Source organism: Notechis scutatus, chromosome 7 (assembly GCF_049901735.1).
Source record: "Notechis scutatus isolate UNSWTSFEM ecotype Mainland chromosome 7, rNotScu1.2, whole genome shotgun sequence".
Taxonomy (NCBI): Eukaryota; Metazoa; Chordata; class Lepidosauria; order Squamata; family Elapidae; genus Notechis; species Notechis scutatus.
The window spans coordinates 12,788,822-12,804,191 of NC_142015.1; the positions used below are offsets into that span (position 1 = coordinate 12,788,822).

Below are 15,370 nucleotides of genomic sequence, written 5' to 3' on the forward strand. Positions count from 1 at the left end.
CACACACACACACACACACACACACATATATATATATTATTGGTCATAGCTCATATATATATATATATATATATATATATATATATATATATATATATATATATATATATATATATATATGGATCTTTGGTTATTCGGGTTTTCTCCCACGTAAGATTCAAACTATCTAGGCAACGTTTCGATGAAGTCTCATTCATCATCTTCAGGCTTGCTTCTTCGGCTCTGTGCTTCTCAGAGTGATGTGAGCTTTCAGCTGCTTCTTCCTTCTAACTGCCAGTGGGGGTGTGACTTGACTGGGTGGGGGCTTGGCTGCGTTCCGATTGGGTGGGGGTGTGTTCTCATTGGTTGGAGGCTTGGCTGTGTTCTGATTGGTTGGGGGCTGGCCGTGTTCTGATTGGCTGGAGGCGTGCTCTGTTCAGGTGGGGGCTTGGCCGTGCTCAGGCTAGTCCCAGCTGCTGGGGATTTGAGCTGGTGAGCTGGGATCTTGCTGTTTGGCTTTGAGTTCGTGGTCGTGCCACATCTTCATGGTGGGGGTCAGTTCGCTTCATGTATGGCTCAGATGGGTTTGAAGTGGGTAGTGATGCCAGCTGCAGTGCGGCTTCTGGTCTGTGGTCATGTCTCATCTTCTGTGTGGGTGTGAGTCTGATTTTTACGTGGAAGTGTGGTGGTGGCATCTTGTGTGGAAGCGAACTGACCCCCACCATGAAGATGTGGCACGACCACGAACTCAAAGCCAAACAGCAAGATCCCAGCTCACCAGCTCAAATCCCCAGCAGCTGGGACTAGCCTGAGCACGGCCAAGCCCCCACCTGAACAGAGCACGCCTCCAGCCAATCAGAACACGGCCAGCCCCCAACCAATCAGAACACAGCCAAGCCTCCAACCAATGAGAACACACCCCACCCAATCGGAACGCAGCCAAGCCCCCACCCAGTCAAGTCACACCCCACTGGCAGTTAGAAGGAAGAAGCAGCTGAAAGCTCACATCACTCTGAGAAGCACAGAGCCGAAGAAGCAAGCCTGAAGATGATGAATGAGACTTCATCGAAACGTTGCCTAGATACTTTGATCCACACAAGATGCCACCACCACACTTCCACGTAAAAATCAGACTCACACCCACACAGAAGATGAGACACGACCACAGACCAGAAGCCGCACTGCAGCTGCATCACTACCCACTTCAAACCCATCTGAGCCATACATGAAGCGAACTGACCCCCACCATGAAGATGTGGCACGACCACGAACTCAAAGCCAAACAGCAAGATCCCAGCTCACCAGCTCAAATCCCCCAGCAGCTGGGACTAGCCTGAGCACGGCCAAGCCCCCACCTGAACAGAGCACGCCTCCAGCCAATCAGAACACGGCCAGCCCCCAACCAATCAGAACACAGCCAAGCCTCCAACCAATGAGAACACACCCCACCCAATCGGACGCAGCCAAGCCCCCACCCAGTCAAGTCACACCCCACTGGCAGTTAGAAGGAAGAAGCAGCTGAAAGCTCACATCACTCTGAGAAGCACAGAGCCGAAGAAGCAAGCCTGAAGATGATGCATGAGACTTCATCGAAAGCGTTGCCTAGATACTTTGACCACACAAGATGCCACCACCACACTTCCACGTAAAAATCAGACTCACACCCACACAGAAGATGAGACACGACCACAGACCAGAAGCCGCACTGCAGCTGCATCACTACCCACTTCAAACCCATCTGAGCCATACATGAAGTGAACTGACCCCCACCATGAAGATGTGGCACGACCACGAACTCAAAGCCAAACAGCAAGATCCCAGCTCACCAGCTCAAATCCCCCAGCAGCTGGGACTAGCCTGAGCACGGCCAAGCCCCCACCTGAACAGAGCACGCCTCCAGCCAATCAGAACACGGCCAGCCCCTCAACCAATCAGAACACAGCCAAGCCTCCAACCAATGAGAACACACCCCCCACCCAATCGGAGCAGCCAAGCCCCACCCAGTCAAGTCACACCCCACTGGCAGTTAGAAGGAAGAAGCAGCTGAAAGCTCACATCACTCTGAGAAGCACAGAGCCGAAGAAGCACGCCTGAAGATGATGAATGAGACTTCATCGAAATGTTGCCTAGATACTTTGAATCTTACGGGAAAACCGAATAACCAAAGATCCACATACAAATGCCGCGAGAACCTCAGAAAACAAATTTGTTTTCTGAGGTTCTCAAGGTATTTGTATGTGATCTTTGGTTATTCGGTTTCTCCAGCGCAAGATGGAAGTATCTAGGCAACGTTTCGATGAAGTCTCATTCATCATCTTCAGGCTTCTGTCTTCAGCTCTGTGCTTCTCAGAGTGATGTGAGCTTGCAGCTGCTTCTTCCTTTTAACTGCTAGTGGGGGTGTGACTTGATTGGTTGGGGCTTGGCTGTGTTCTGATTGGGTGGGGTGTGTTCTCATGAGACTTCATCGGCGTTGCCTAGATACTTCCAATCTTACGCGGAGAAAACCCGAATAACCAAAGATCCACATATATATATTTGTTTTCTTAAGTTTTCGGGTACTTACATGTATGGCATTCGGCTTTGTTCGGGTATTTTCCCACGTCATTGTAGTTGTTCTTTTAAAGTTGTAGCAACGTTTCAGCAGAATCTCATCTGCCATCATCAGGCTTCTGTATAGTGTTTGTCTGTGAGTCAGACTTTTACAGTGGTTTCAGATTTAAATTTGGGGCAGCCTATTGCTGTGCCAGAATGGTTTTTCTTCATCCTGATTGGTTGGGAGTCTTGGTCTGTGTTTATTGGTCTTGGAGTTTGCTGTGTTCTGCTTGATTGGTGTTTCTAATATCTTCTGTCTGTTTTTTGGCTCTTTTTGTATCTTGATTGGGTGGCAGCATTGTGTTACTTTATTGGAGGCCTTTAGTGCAGCTTGGCTTCGGGTAAATGGACGGCTATCATTAGTTAGGAAGCTGGGTTTCATCTGGGTGCCTGGTTGGGGTGTGTTTGAGCTGGAGGTATCAGGGGATCTGTTTGTGCCCAGGTGTTTGCCTGGCTTGTGGTGTGGAGATTTTTTTGTTTGTGAGTGCAGGCTTCCAAATGATTGACAGCCTGGTGGAATCATCTCTTCTATTCATGCTTTCTGGTCTTTTTTCAATCTCTATGGCTTCTCTGATGATTCTGTGGCTAGGGTTTTCTATAGTGGCTAGGGTTTTGGTGCCATTGAAGTTGATGCTATGACCTGTGGCTTCCATGTGTTGGACTAGTGAGGAAGTGTGTTCCAGCTTTTTGACTGCATTTTTGTGTTCATCCAGGTGGGTACTTATTCTTCTATTGGTCTGTCCAATGTATGTGGCTGGGCATGATGCACAGGGGACTTCATATATGCCTTGGTTTTCCAGGTCAATTTTATCTTTGGAGTTGCTAAGGATGTGACCTTTCAAGTCAAACTGCCCTATGCTAAACTAAAATCAACTCAATCAATTCTTCCTCTGGCATGATAGAGGAAGTATCCGGAATTGTAAATAAAACAAAACAGCAACAATTTTTTTTTAGCATATACAGCAAAAGGAAGCAAACAACAATATATAACTTATGAGTTTCCTTCCAAACCACTTTTCATTAAAACACACTCTCTCCAGCAAACACACACAATAGCTCTTAAGTAAAGCCTTGCATTTAGAACCTGTTTCAGTAAATAAGAGCAAGATACTAATTGTGATAAAGAAACAATAGAAGCAACATTATAAATTGTGATTTAAACAACAAAATAGAAACATTATAAAGGGGAAGTGTAATTAGTTTTCTCTTTAAAAACTATCTTTTTTTTTTTTTTTAGAGTTGCTTTTCTTTCTTTTTTCTTGCTCTCTTCTTGTTTTTCTATTTGTGTATGTATTGTTGATCTGTTTTTAATTGTAAAATTAATAAAATTTGTTTATATATATATATATATATATATATATATATATATATATATATATATATATATATATATATATATATATATATATATATATATTCTGTTTCTTCCTTTTCTTTTATCTTAAGTGTCAAACTATCCATCTTAGCACATTCTAATATCTTTTATGACACTTTCATCATTTTTCCATTGTTGTGCAAACACTATTCTTGCTGCCGTTATTACATGCATAATTAAATATGTATTCCCTTTATTATACTGTTGGTAATATACCCAGCAGGAATATTTCTGGTTTCAAATCTATATGTTGCTTTATCTATCTAACCATCTTATCCTCTGCTGTCTCTTTCTCCTTTTGCCTTCAATATCAGGGACTTTTCCAATGAGTTTTTCTTCTGATTAGGTGGCCAAGTATTTGAGCTTCAGCTTCAGTATCTGTCCTTCCAAAGAACAGTCAGGATTGATTTCCTTTAGGATTGACTGACTTGATCTCCCTGCAGTCCAAGGGACTCTCCAGAGTCTTCTCCAACACCATGATTGCAAACTAAATGGAGTTACTTAATTGAACTATTAGCACAGCTCTTTTCAGAATGTGTTATTTTAGCCATTTGTTTCCAGTAATAAACAAGGCATAGATTAAGGCAAGTGCACTAACAGGAAGTAACTTCAGCTCAATTGAAGTAGAAGCAGTTTAAGAGAGAATCCAAGCATTTCATCAAGGAGCCTAAGTGGTCTGATGGAATAAAAGGGGTAATGTCTGCTAAAATAAAAGTAAACAAAGCAAAATAAAACAAAATGCCAATGATAAAGCTAGTATATCTGCATCCAAGAAATTCTAAGCATGTGATTCTGCTGCTGCTGAATGCTAGCCTTGAATTCCTGAAAGATGGAGCATTAGTAGAAACCCAATAGGAAATTCAATTCTACACTTATAATTTCTGAGATAACAATAGTACTACAGCCTTCAGTACACTGGTGTGAACTGCGGATTGAAATGTAAATTATGCAGAATAACAGACTTGGAAGGGACCTTGGAAGTCTTCTAGTCCAATCCCCTGCTCAAGCAGGAGGCATTGTACCATTTCAGACAACTGTTTGTCCAAACTTTTTTTAAAAACCTTCAGTGTTAGAGTATCCAGAACTTCTGGAGGCAAGACATTCCACTGATTAATTGTTCTGTCAGGAAATGTCTCCTTTGTTCTCGGTTTCTTCTCTCCTTGATTAGTTTCCATCCATTGCTTCTTGTCCTGCCTTCAGATGCTTTGGAGAACAGGTTGACTCCTTCTTCTTTGTGGTTGCCCCTTAGATATTAGAACACTGATATCATGTCACCCCTAATCCTTCTTTTCATTAAGCTATACATATCCAATTCCTGCAACCATTAAATAGTCCTCAAGTTACAACCACAATTGAGCTCAAAATATCCATTGATAAGTTAGTGTTTGTGCTATATGAAAGAAGGGATTTGGGAAACTTGAACACTGGTACTAATTCAGGGATGTAAGAAAAGTCAACATGGGAATCTAAACCATGTAATTGATTTTAAAAAGGGTGGGGCTTTCATTGGAAGCTTATGGCCACCATATTGATTTTTTTTTACCTCCTTCCTTTAGAACAGGGGTGGGGTACTATGGCCCTTTTATGACTTGTGGACTTCAACTTCCAGAATTGGCTTAGAATGCTGGCTTCGAAATTCTGGTAGTTGAAATTCACAAATCATAAAGGGACCATAGTTCCCCACCTCTGATTTAGAACATTCCTCACTACATTAACTGTTATTTGATGGTCTTTCTCAATTGCTTTGGCTTACCTGTTGATACTATTTTTTTGCGCTAACATCTGCCAGTCTTTGCCTTTGGCACTGGGAGTATCAAAAGTTGCACATATTCTCTGCCTGATAGAGTAAGGTATCTTAAAGGCTTGTGGGCCCATCTGAACAGGAAAGTTGTTGTCATCGTGTGGAAAAAAAGTGATTGTTTCTGTTTCATTCTGCATAGAAAAAAATAATAATGGGTTAAAGCAGGCTCTTCTCTCTCCCAAACCAACATATTTAATTCACCAGAATCCATTCTGTAAACAAACTGCTGTTTGTATAAAGCAGAAATGGACATCTGGGGCTTTTTGGATGTTGATCAATATAAGCTGATATATTTATGATTTTGCAAATATTCTATTTGATTCCCAGGTGATCAAATGGAACCATCCTTTCAAAGTGAATTACAGCATTGATTTGTTGGCCAAACCCATTCCCCCTTAGCCAAATTATCATCTCCAATCAAATTAATTTGTTGAATCAATCTGGCAAGTGGAATCAGATCAAGAATGATCCTGACATTCCTACCAGCTAGCAAAGGCAGTTTTGAGAGAAGCTGAAAATGGCACTTTAGCAACTTCTGAAGGGCTGTTGGTCACTCATTCCTGGATGTAAAGAAATATGCAGCAGCATCTCATTAAGCAACATCTAACAAGACTATTTGGGGGAAAAGTGACATTTTGTTGCAGTACACTGAGGCTTGTGGGTACTTTTGCATGACTGGCTGCTAAGAATTTGAATGTTAAGCAAACAGATGCAAGTACAAATTTCCCAGTCTTTGCAATGAAAACAGTCCACCCTTATTTTTACTATGTGAAAAAGAGTACATTTGGTTGACTTACCATATTTTTGAGAAAAAAACAAAACAAAACAAAACCAAATACTAACCCTTGCTGCATTTAGTTGAGTGTGCTTGACCTACGTTTTATTTTTTTTTCTACCCATACCTTGACTTGAAAGGATTGCCTATGGAATTTTCTTCAAGCAAAAACAGACTTGCTAGCACAGATCTATGGTCTTCTTTTTCAAGAGGATGTGATTTAAAGCAGTTTTTTATGTCTCTAGTTCATTATTGGCCTGTAGCTTTTTTCTTTTTCTTTTCTTTTCCCATGCAATACCTGAGACCACATATTATATGGGTAACAAACTACCTGCCTCCCACTTCTATATTTTCCCCTCTTATCAGTTTCTTCATATTTTCTGTATCAGGGAATTGGTCTTTATCTGCAATGTGTTGGTGCTAATGTATGCTAAATATTTCATGGGGATGTTTCTACACGTCTTTTCATATAATATTTATGGGTCATCTTAAAAAACAGCAATGCAAAGCAATAGGAAAGCTGCAAGTATATCATATTTCCAGATTGTTTTAAATTAAATATGCAACAGATTTGGTAGTCTGGTCCTTGAAGATAAGCTTCTGCTACCTTTATCAAACAAACAAACCAATAAAATGCATTTATTGGGATACATGGTGATGCACTCAGGAAGGACTGAGCTTATTTTTCCCCATATATTTCTGAATTAGCTTTGTATTGTATTTGTGTTTTGAAAATAAAAATTAAAACAGGGCTGCCATCTCTGGGATGCAAAAATTCAGAGAACCACTAGATGTCAGAAAATAAATATAGTAAACTTTAATACTTGGCTGCTATCTAGTGGCATTCTGGATGTACACAGCCCAGATATGATGGTCCTTGATTTTTTTTTAAAAAAATGTAATATCATCATTCCTTTTTCAATGGATATTGCATCACATTTTGCAATATAGTGTTCTTTTAGCTGTCTGTCTGGTAAATTATTGTTCCCTCCCAGAAAGCAAATTAATCTGATTATGATAAAACTGTAACTCAGCATATTTATAAAATGTCTCCTCCTCTTGCTTATCTGAGCATTTTATTCCACAAACAGCCAAAGATTGGTTAACTTCTCTTTAGGTGCAATGGGGAACAGAATTGTGTGTTTCCTGATTAGTAATTCATATTCTTCTTTTACCTATGCCTGTTCTCACGTCTGTCTAATTAATTAGTTTATCACTCAATTTAGTTCTTCCTCACACAGTCCTTCATTCATATTAATGATAAATTGTTCAACTTTATCAATTGCAATTGAAAGCTTACCCATTTTTTTGGGTGATGCATCACCCATGCAAGTCACATTATATATATATATATATATATATATATATATATATATATATATATATATATATATATATATATATATATATATATATATATATGAAAAAGCTGAACAAAGCTGAATACATATATATACATATATATATATATATATATATATATATATATATATATATATATATATATATATATATATATATATGGTATTCAGCTTTGTTCAGGTATTTTCCCACATCATTATAGTTGTGCTTTTAAAGTTGTAGCAACGTTTCGGCCACAAAACAGACAGAAGATATTAGAAACACCAATCAAGCAGAAGACAACAAACTCCAAGACCAATAAACACAGACCAAGACTCCCAACCAATCAGGATGAAGAAAAAACCATTCATGCACAGCAGATGGCTAGCACCAAATTTAAAACCGAAACGGCTGTAAGTCTGACTCACAGACAAACACAATACAGAAGCCTGATGATGGCAGATGAGATTCCGCCGAAACATCACTACAACTTTAAAAGCACAATTATAATGATGTGGGAAAATACCCGAACATAGCTGAATACCGTACATATCTATACCCACGAAAACTTATATATATATATATGTATATGTATATGTATATGTATATATGTGTGTGTATGTATATATATATATATATATATATATATATATATATATATATATATATATATATACACACACAGAATATATACAATACAGAAGTCTGATGATGGCAGATGAGATTCTGCCGAAATGTTGCTACAACTTTAAAAGCACAACTATAATGACGTGGGAAAATACCCAAACAAAGCTGAATACTATATATATATATATAAACACCTTTTGTACAAACAAACCCTCAAAGGTGGGTAGATATTCTATCTATCTATCCAGGGAAGGAAGGACTTGCCTCTAGAATTGACGTCTGGATCTGTAGGATCTGTTCATGGCCTTTGACTTGTCTGACACAGATTTTGCATGTGAGTTGTGTGGTGGCAGGAGTGTAGCGCTCCAGGGAAAAGGCACAGTGAAGTGGCTGCTTGTTGTTGCGCCACACACGAGAAAAAGGAACTTCCTAGAAAAGAAGGGACAGGATGGAAATGGCTTGCAAATTGACCAAGCAAAAGATTATTGTAGAAGAGAAGAGAAAGAACTAGAGAAGATAACAAAATGCAAAGACCCGCAAATAGAAATAAAACAATCATGGCAAAAGAAAGCAAAGGTAGTACCAATAATAATAGGCATCTTTGGTACAATCCCAAAACAATTGGAGCACTACTTGATCTCCCTTGGCATTGGCAAATTCATCCTCAATCAATTGCAAATACAGCTTAATTTGGGTCTACTTACATTCTCATATCATCATCAAACATCAACATCTGCCTACCTGAAATCCTTGGGAAGGACTCATTAGGTGGATAAAAATGCCAAATCCATCTGAATATCTGGCTGACTGGGCAACAAACCATAATGATAAGTGCTTAAAAAAAGAGGCTTGGCAATAAACATTTGCTTTGAAGGAATAAGCGGTCAACTATGGATAAGGATGGCTAGGCAAGGCAAGGCATTAGGAAGCAACTGTATTTTAAGTGAATTGTGGGTTTTGAATATTTAAACTATAATACAGTTGGCAGTTTAAGAGCATTGTTCTGCACACTTTTACCAAACAGCTGCTATTATAGATCTTGAAAAATTCCTAATTGGTAGACATAATGCAATAACCGGTTGACAAGCATGAATGACGAGAAAGCAGGCTGAGGAAATACTTCTCAATCTGTCCTCTTTATCCTGTCTTTTCCCAGATACTCTACACTAAGGATGTCCAACCTTGGCAACTTTAAGATTTTGCCAAGGCTGGCTGGGGAATTTTGGGAGTTAAAGTCCACAGATCTTAAAGTTGCCAAAGTTATTCTGCTGCTTTTTCTCAAGAAAGATAGCTCCATTTTCCAAAGAAGCACTGGGATGAAGTTGTTCATTACATTCCCACTACCACCAAAAAAATGACCACTGTAACCCATGTGGACACATTCTTTGAATCAATGCTGGAACTAGCCATTTTCTTCACAGCATGCCAGGTTTCCATGTTAAACTTGGTAGAATCAGGAGATAGACTAGTCATGACTGGCACATTAAATTAGGTAGGCACCAAATAACATATAATGGAAATATAATATAAGAAGGCTTCTATAATAAAGGTCCCATGTTTTTGGTTTTGCAGTAGCTTCAGGTGCTAAACTATCCATTTTGAATTAATATCATCATCTATCAATCCACTGCAATGAAAAGCTATTAACTGAACTTTATGAACTTGTAATCTGAATCAGCCTGGGTTGGTAGATACCGTATTTGCCGGCATATAAGATGACTTTTTGCCCCGAAAAACATGCCTCCAAGTGGGGGTCGTCTTATACGCCGGTATATCCACTGCCGGCTTTCGGATGCTTGTTGGACGCAGCGGCGCCTCTGGCTTCCCGGATCCCCTGCGTCGCTCCGCTTCATCCCGCTCGCCTCGCTCCGCCTGAGGCTGCAGCCTTCCTGCTCTTCCCACGGCCCCTGGCACTCCGCCCTGCCGCTGCAGCCCCGGGATTTCTGGAGGGCGTTTCTGGTGGTGGTGGGGGTCGTCTTATACGCGGGTCGTCTTATACGCCGGCAAATACGGTAGATGGCTTTCAGCTTTCCAGTTTATGCTGAGAGAGTGGCCTAAAATCATACAGATGACTTCTGTATTTAAGGGAGAAAAGAAGCCTAGACTTTCAACTCCTAGTCCAACCCCTTACCTTGGCTCCTACCCAACTTCAGCACTTGAATGTCTATAGGGATACTCAGTAATCCAGTTCATGGTTGTCTCAAAGATGCTTTTTCAAAAGGCAATTGGACTATGTTTTTTCTTGAGGCAGAAAGAAGCTTCATCAGTTCTGACCTGATGGTGGCAAGGATGGAAGGATTAGTTCTGACAGGATGAGGAGGGGGATGGAAGGTTCATATTTCTTTGCAGTCATCTGGTTGTTAGTACTCTCTCTGAAAGCTGTTGAGGCCACTTAGGGGTTTACCTGTGCCCTCAGGGACATCTGAATCAGAATGCAAATGTATGTTGTGGAATCTTCTTTGAACTGCTAAAAGGGCTGAATTATAAATAGGAGATAAGTGGTGTCATATTCCTCCCCCTCTGCTGTGGGAGGGTTGTTCAATTCTAACATAGATGACCTCTTTTAACTTTCAAACCAAATGTCTCTATCCAGAATGTGGAAGTTAATCAAAGTGGGGAAGAAATGACTTGTGTCATGAAGTTGCAAGGAAAAAACAATGCAATTGAGCTTCTTTCAGTCTCACAGACCTTTCAAGTCAAACTGCCCTATGCTAAACTAAAATCAACTCAATCAATTCTTCCTCTGGCATGATAGAGGAAGTATCCAGAATTGTAAATAAAACAAAACAGCAACAATTTTTTTTAGCATATACAGCAAAAGGAAGCAAACAACAATATATAACTTATGAGTTTCCTTCCAAACCACTTTTCATTAAAACACACTCTCTTCAGCAAACACACACAATAGCTCTTAAGTAAAGCCTTGCATTTAGAACCTGTTTCAGTAAATAAGAGCAAGATACTAATTGTGATAAAGAAACAATAGAAGCAACATTATAAATTGTGATTTAAACAACAAAATAGAAACATTATAAAGGGGAAGTGTAATTAGTTTTCTCTTTAAAAACTATCTTTTTTTTTTTTTGCAGATGGGTGGAAAAGAAGAGAAAGGGAAGCTGAGTTACTAAAGCTGAGTATTATGCTGTAGAAGGAAAATATATAATAGAAGGCATGGATAATACTGAGTTAGATAAAATGTTCCGGATTATTTTCTATAAAACAGTTTCATTTCTGTTTTAATTTGGGCTCTCTTGCACTGTACTAAGATAAACCCCAAACCAGGTTGTTAATGATTTGTTCCAATATAGTTAAAAGTTACAATCTACTGTTTGCAAAGTGAATGTTATTATTTCACAGTAGCATTTCAATTTTTAAATATAATTAATCCCTTAGTGTCAACTCTCTTACAGCTTAATTATTATGTTTTATTTTTGTTCTTTTAAAGATAAAAAATTAAAAGCTATCTCAAGCCAAACTGGACTTGAATGCAGAATGCCATTATTAGAACAAGACAGGGACTTGTTTACCGGAACTTCAATTATTATTTTTCAACTACTTAATCTATTTTACAGCCAAGTGGTACACTGCCTAAGAGGTGAAGATGCTTGCCTCCCACTCAGAAAGTTGAGAGTTCAATCCTAGGCAGTGGCAGATGTTTCTCTATCAGGGTACAAAAAGAAAACCTCTGCTGCGAACTCCTCATAAGCAAAAGGAAGGGCATCTGGCCAGTAAACGCTCAGCTCCATCCAATCATCCCAACCCAATCTGAAACAAGGGATTACAGGGTCAAAATATTTTACAACTTCCCATACCAATTATTAAACATAACTGATCTAGCTTAGTTTCTCAAGATCAGCCAAGATGACATCATCTGTTGGTTTATCTGATATTTAACAGATTAACAGAATTGGAAGGGACCTTGTTATCTAGGCCTACTCCCCGCCCAAGCAGGAGACCCTACACCATTTCTGACAAATGGCAGTCCAATCTCTTCATCAAGTGATGAAGCTCCCACAACTTCGGAAGGCAAACTATTCTATTGGTTGATTGCTCTCACTGTCAGAAAATTTCTCCTTATTTCCAGATTGAATCTCTCCTTGTTCAGTTTCCATCCATTATTCCTTGCCTGGCCTACAGGTGCTTTAGAAAATAGCTTGACCCCTTCCTCTCTGTGGTAGGCCCTCAAATACTGGAACACTGCTATCATGTCTCCCCTGGTCCTTCTCTTCACTAGACTAGCCAAGCCCAGTTCCTGTAACCGTTCTTCAAAATCTTTTTTTTAATCAATTGAATGCCCAAATCTCTACTTCTACTGAACTAGAAATTAATCATAAATATTTTTATTACCTTTATTGTCAGAGTTCAACATGTGTACAGTGAGATTGCCTGAGCCTCCTGTCACCATAAATATTTTATTTATTCCCAATGTTCTTATATTAGACTGCCCAATATGCTTGTCAAAATGATCTGAAACTATGTTTTTCAAATCTTTCATAAATTTATAATGTTTATTGGACATTTTGAAAATGGGTGAGGTAAAAGTACAGTATCTATTTCATTGTTTAAAAGTATTAGATTTTTCTAAAAAAAACATTCTGGAAATGTGGCTAGTCCATAGAATACCATCATTAAACTATACATTTAATCCAAAATTCTGTGTACCGTGTTAAAAGAAGCAATGAGCTGCACAAAGACATATGCATTGAAGGTTTGAAATTGCTTGGTTATTAAAAATGGGAAATATACTCATCACACACATATTAGTCTTCCTATGCAAATACCTGACATGCTGTGAATGGTTTAATTCTCCAGAGAAAAGGGGGAATATCAAGTACAGAGATCTGAAGGCTGAATGTATTCCCTTTGAAATGCAGCAGTTTTGGTTCTTCCAGCAATTGTCCTCCCTGGTATCTTTCACCTGAAATCACATCCTGCAACAACAGAGAATAGAAAACAAACACATTGTAGGCTAAATGTTGAAAAAAATCCCTCCATGCTGAAGATGATGGGATGAGAACTAGAATTTTGCTAAGACATTATTCTAAAAGAAAAGCTCCCATGGATCAATCCAACTATCCATGTCCTGCAAGAGAGAGACAGAGAGAGATTTTTCTGAGATGCTGTTGCTCTTTTTTCAAATTATGTCTTTTTGGGTTGACTTGTACAGTTTTTGTGTGGTTCCCATCTCAAAGTAGCAGAAAATTAAATCACAAAGGTTTGAGAACTTCAGTTTCAGAGGATGAAAAAAAGTGGGCTTTGTGGCCTTTAAGAAGGGAACCTCAATTCATGGCCAACTTGCCACAGGCAACTTGCTGTGGCCAATTCACCTTGGCCAACTCACCGTGGGACAGCTTGTAATGGCCAACTTGGTGCAGGGCAACTTGTTACAGGACAAGAGTACACTAATATCGAAGAAGTTGTTGAATAGAATCTTTATAAAAGGGAGAACAAAATAAAATTTGAATGTCAAAAATTAACATTATTTTAAGTAATAAAATTGAATTGTTCAATTGTTCCACAGTGAGTTGTTCCATGGTGAGTTAGCTGTGACGATTTGGCCACAGTGAATTGGCCATGGCAAGTTGGCTGAAGTGAGTTGTCCCATTCCCTCTGCACAGAACGAAAGAGTCAATCTGACCCAGGAGATTATTTTATCGAGATCAGAAGTTCAGCCTCGGCTTTCAATAAATCAATTGTGAAACACTATTGCATGGATATAATTTCTTAACTTCATGAGATCTTTTGATGTTTGATTCTTCAATTCATTGTCTTTCCTGGATAAGAAAGCTATTGGAGGTAGACTATGAAATGTTTGCCTTCTGCAGCTTGTGGATGTTTCTATGGATTTTGCAAATAGGGAACTAGAGAATGTCTGCTTGGTTCTTCTTTCTTTTCCAGCTTGGAAATTCTGTGGGTCCTATTGTTTAACAGTTTCTTTATTTTGTGCATGAATCATTCCAAGCGCTTGGCATCCAGATGCCTTGTCGAATACTCAGAGCTCATTACTCCTGATCAAATACAGAAGAGCTATAAGGAAGAGCTTGGAAAAAAAAACCCACCAGAATTAAAATATGAAAACCGTGCATTGGATTGTATCGCATTTTCTTGGCTAAAACAACATCTGGCTCTAAATCTCATCATTTACCCAAGGAAAAAGAAAGATGTTTCATGCTGGGAGAAATGCCTATTAGGGCCAAGCTGCACATCGTGTTCAGTTATGTGGAACTTTCTAATCCTTCTGTTTCCTTATGAACAAAAGTGGGGGGGGATAAGATCTGGCAGGTCATCTTTTATGGCACATGACCAGGTGTAAAGGACCCACTTAACATATTGCATCAAACTTCCTTTGTTCTGAATAAGCCATCTGAGGTTTCAGGCAGACTTTGAGACTAAAATAGCCAGCTATATACAGTTTTCTGCATCCCCAATCATCATCATCATCATCATCATCACCACTACCATCATCATTATTATTCATCACACAGTCAGCCAGATGTTCAGACTGGGTTTGGCATTTTTGTCTATCTATTGAGTCCTTACCAAGGACATGGGATAGACAAAATTGGATGTTTGATGGTGTTGCAGACATTGCCGCAGGATGGAAACTGTTCTAAGTAAAGCTGCCTTCTACAATTGACTGATGGAAATGTCAATGCCTATGGTGTTCAAGTGGTGCTCCAGTTGTTTTGGGACTGCACCCAAAGCACCTATTACTATTGGTACTACCCTTGCTTGCCTTTGCCATAGTCCCATCATTTCCTCTAATTCTTTTTTTTTTTTACTGTTTGTTAAGTTTTTAACTAGCATTTAATCTTTTCCTTGTTAATTTTTAATCCCGCCCATTTGCCAGATTTATCTATTTCATTTAATAATACTGATC

At 39.2% G+C, this 15,370-nt stretch overlaps 1 protein-coding gene across 1 annotated transcript in view; it reads right to left on the bottom strand.

Annotated features, from left to right (window-relative positions):
* The window catches only part of UNC5D (unc-5 netrin receptor D), a 657,451-nt gene that overhangs the window by 18,987 nt on the left and 623,094 nt on the right, over positions 1-15,370 (bottom strand). The window contains exons 13-15 of the mRNA XM_087969985.1: positions 13,272-13,421; positions 8,755-8,919; positions 5,700-5,878 (exon numbers count right to left, since the gene is read on the bottom strand). Coding sequence (XP_087826111.1) covers positions 5,700-5,878; positions 8,755-8,919; positions 13,272-13,421 — 494 coding nt within the window. The remainder of the gene's footprint in view (positions 1-5,699; positions 5,879-8,754; positions 8,920-13,271; positions 13,422-15,370) is intronic.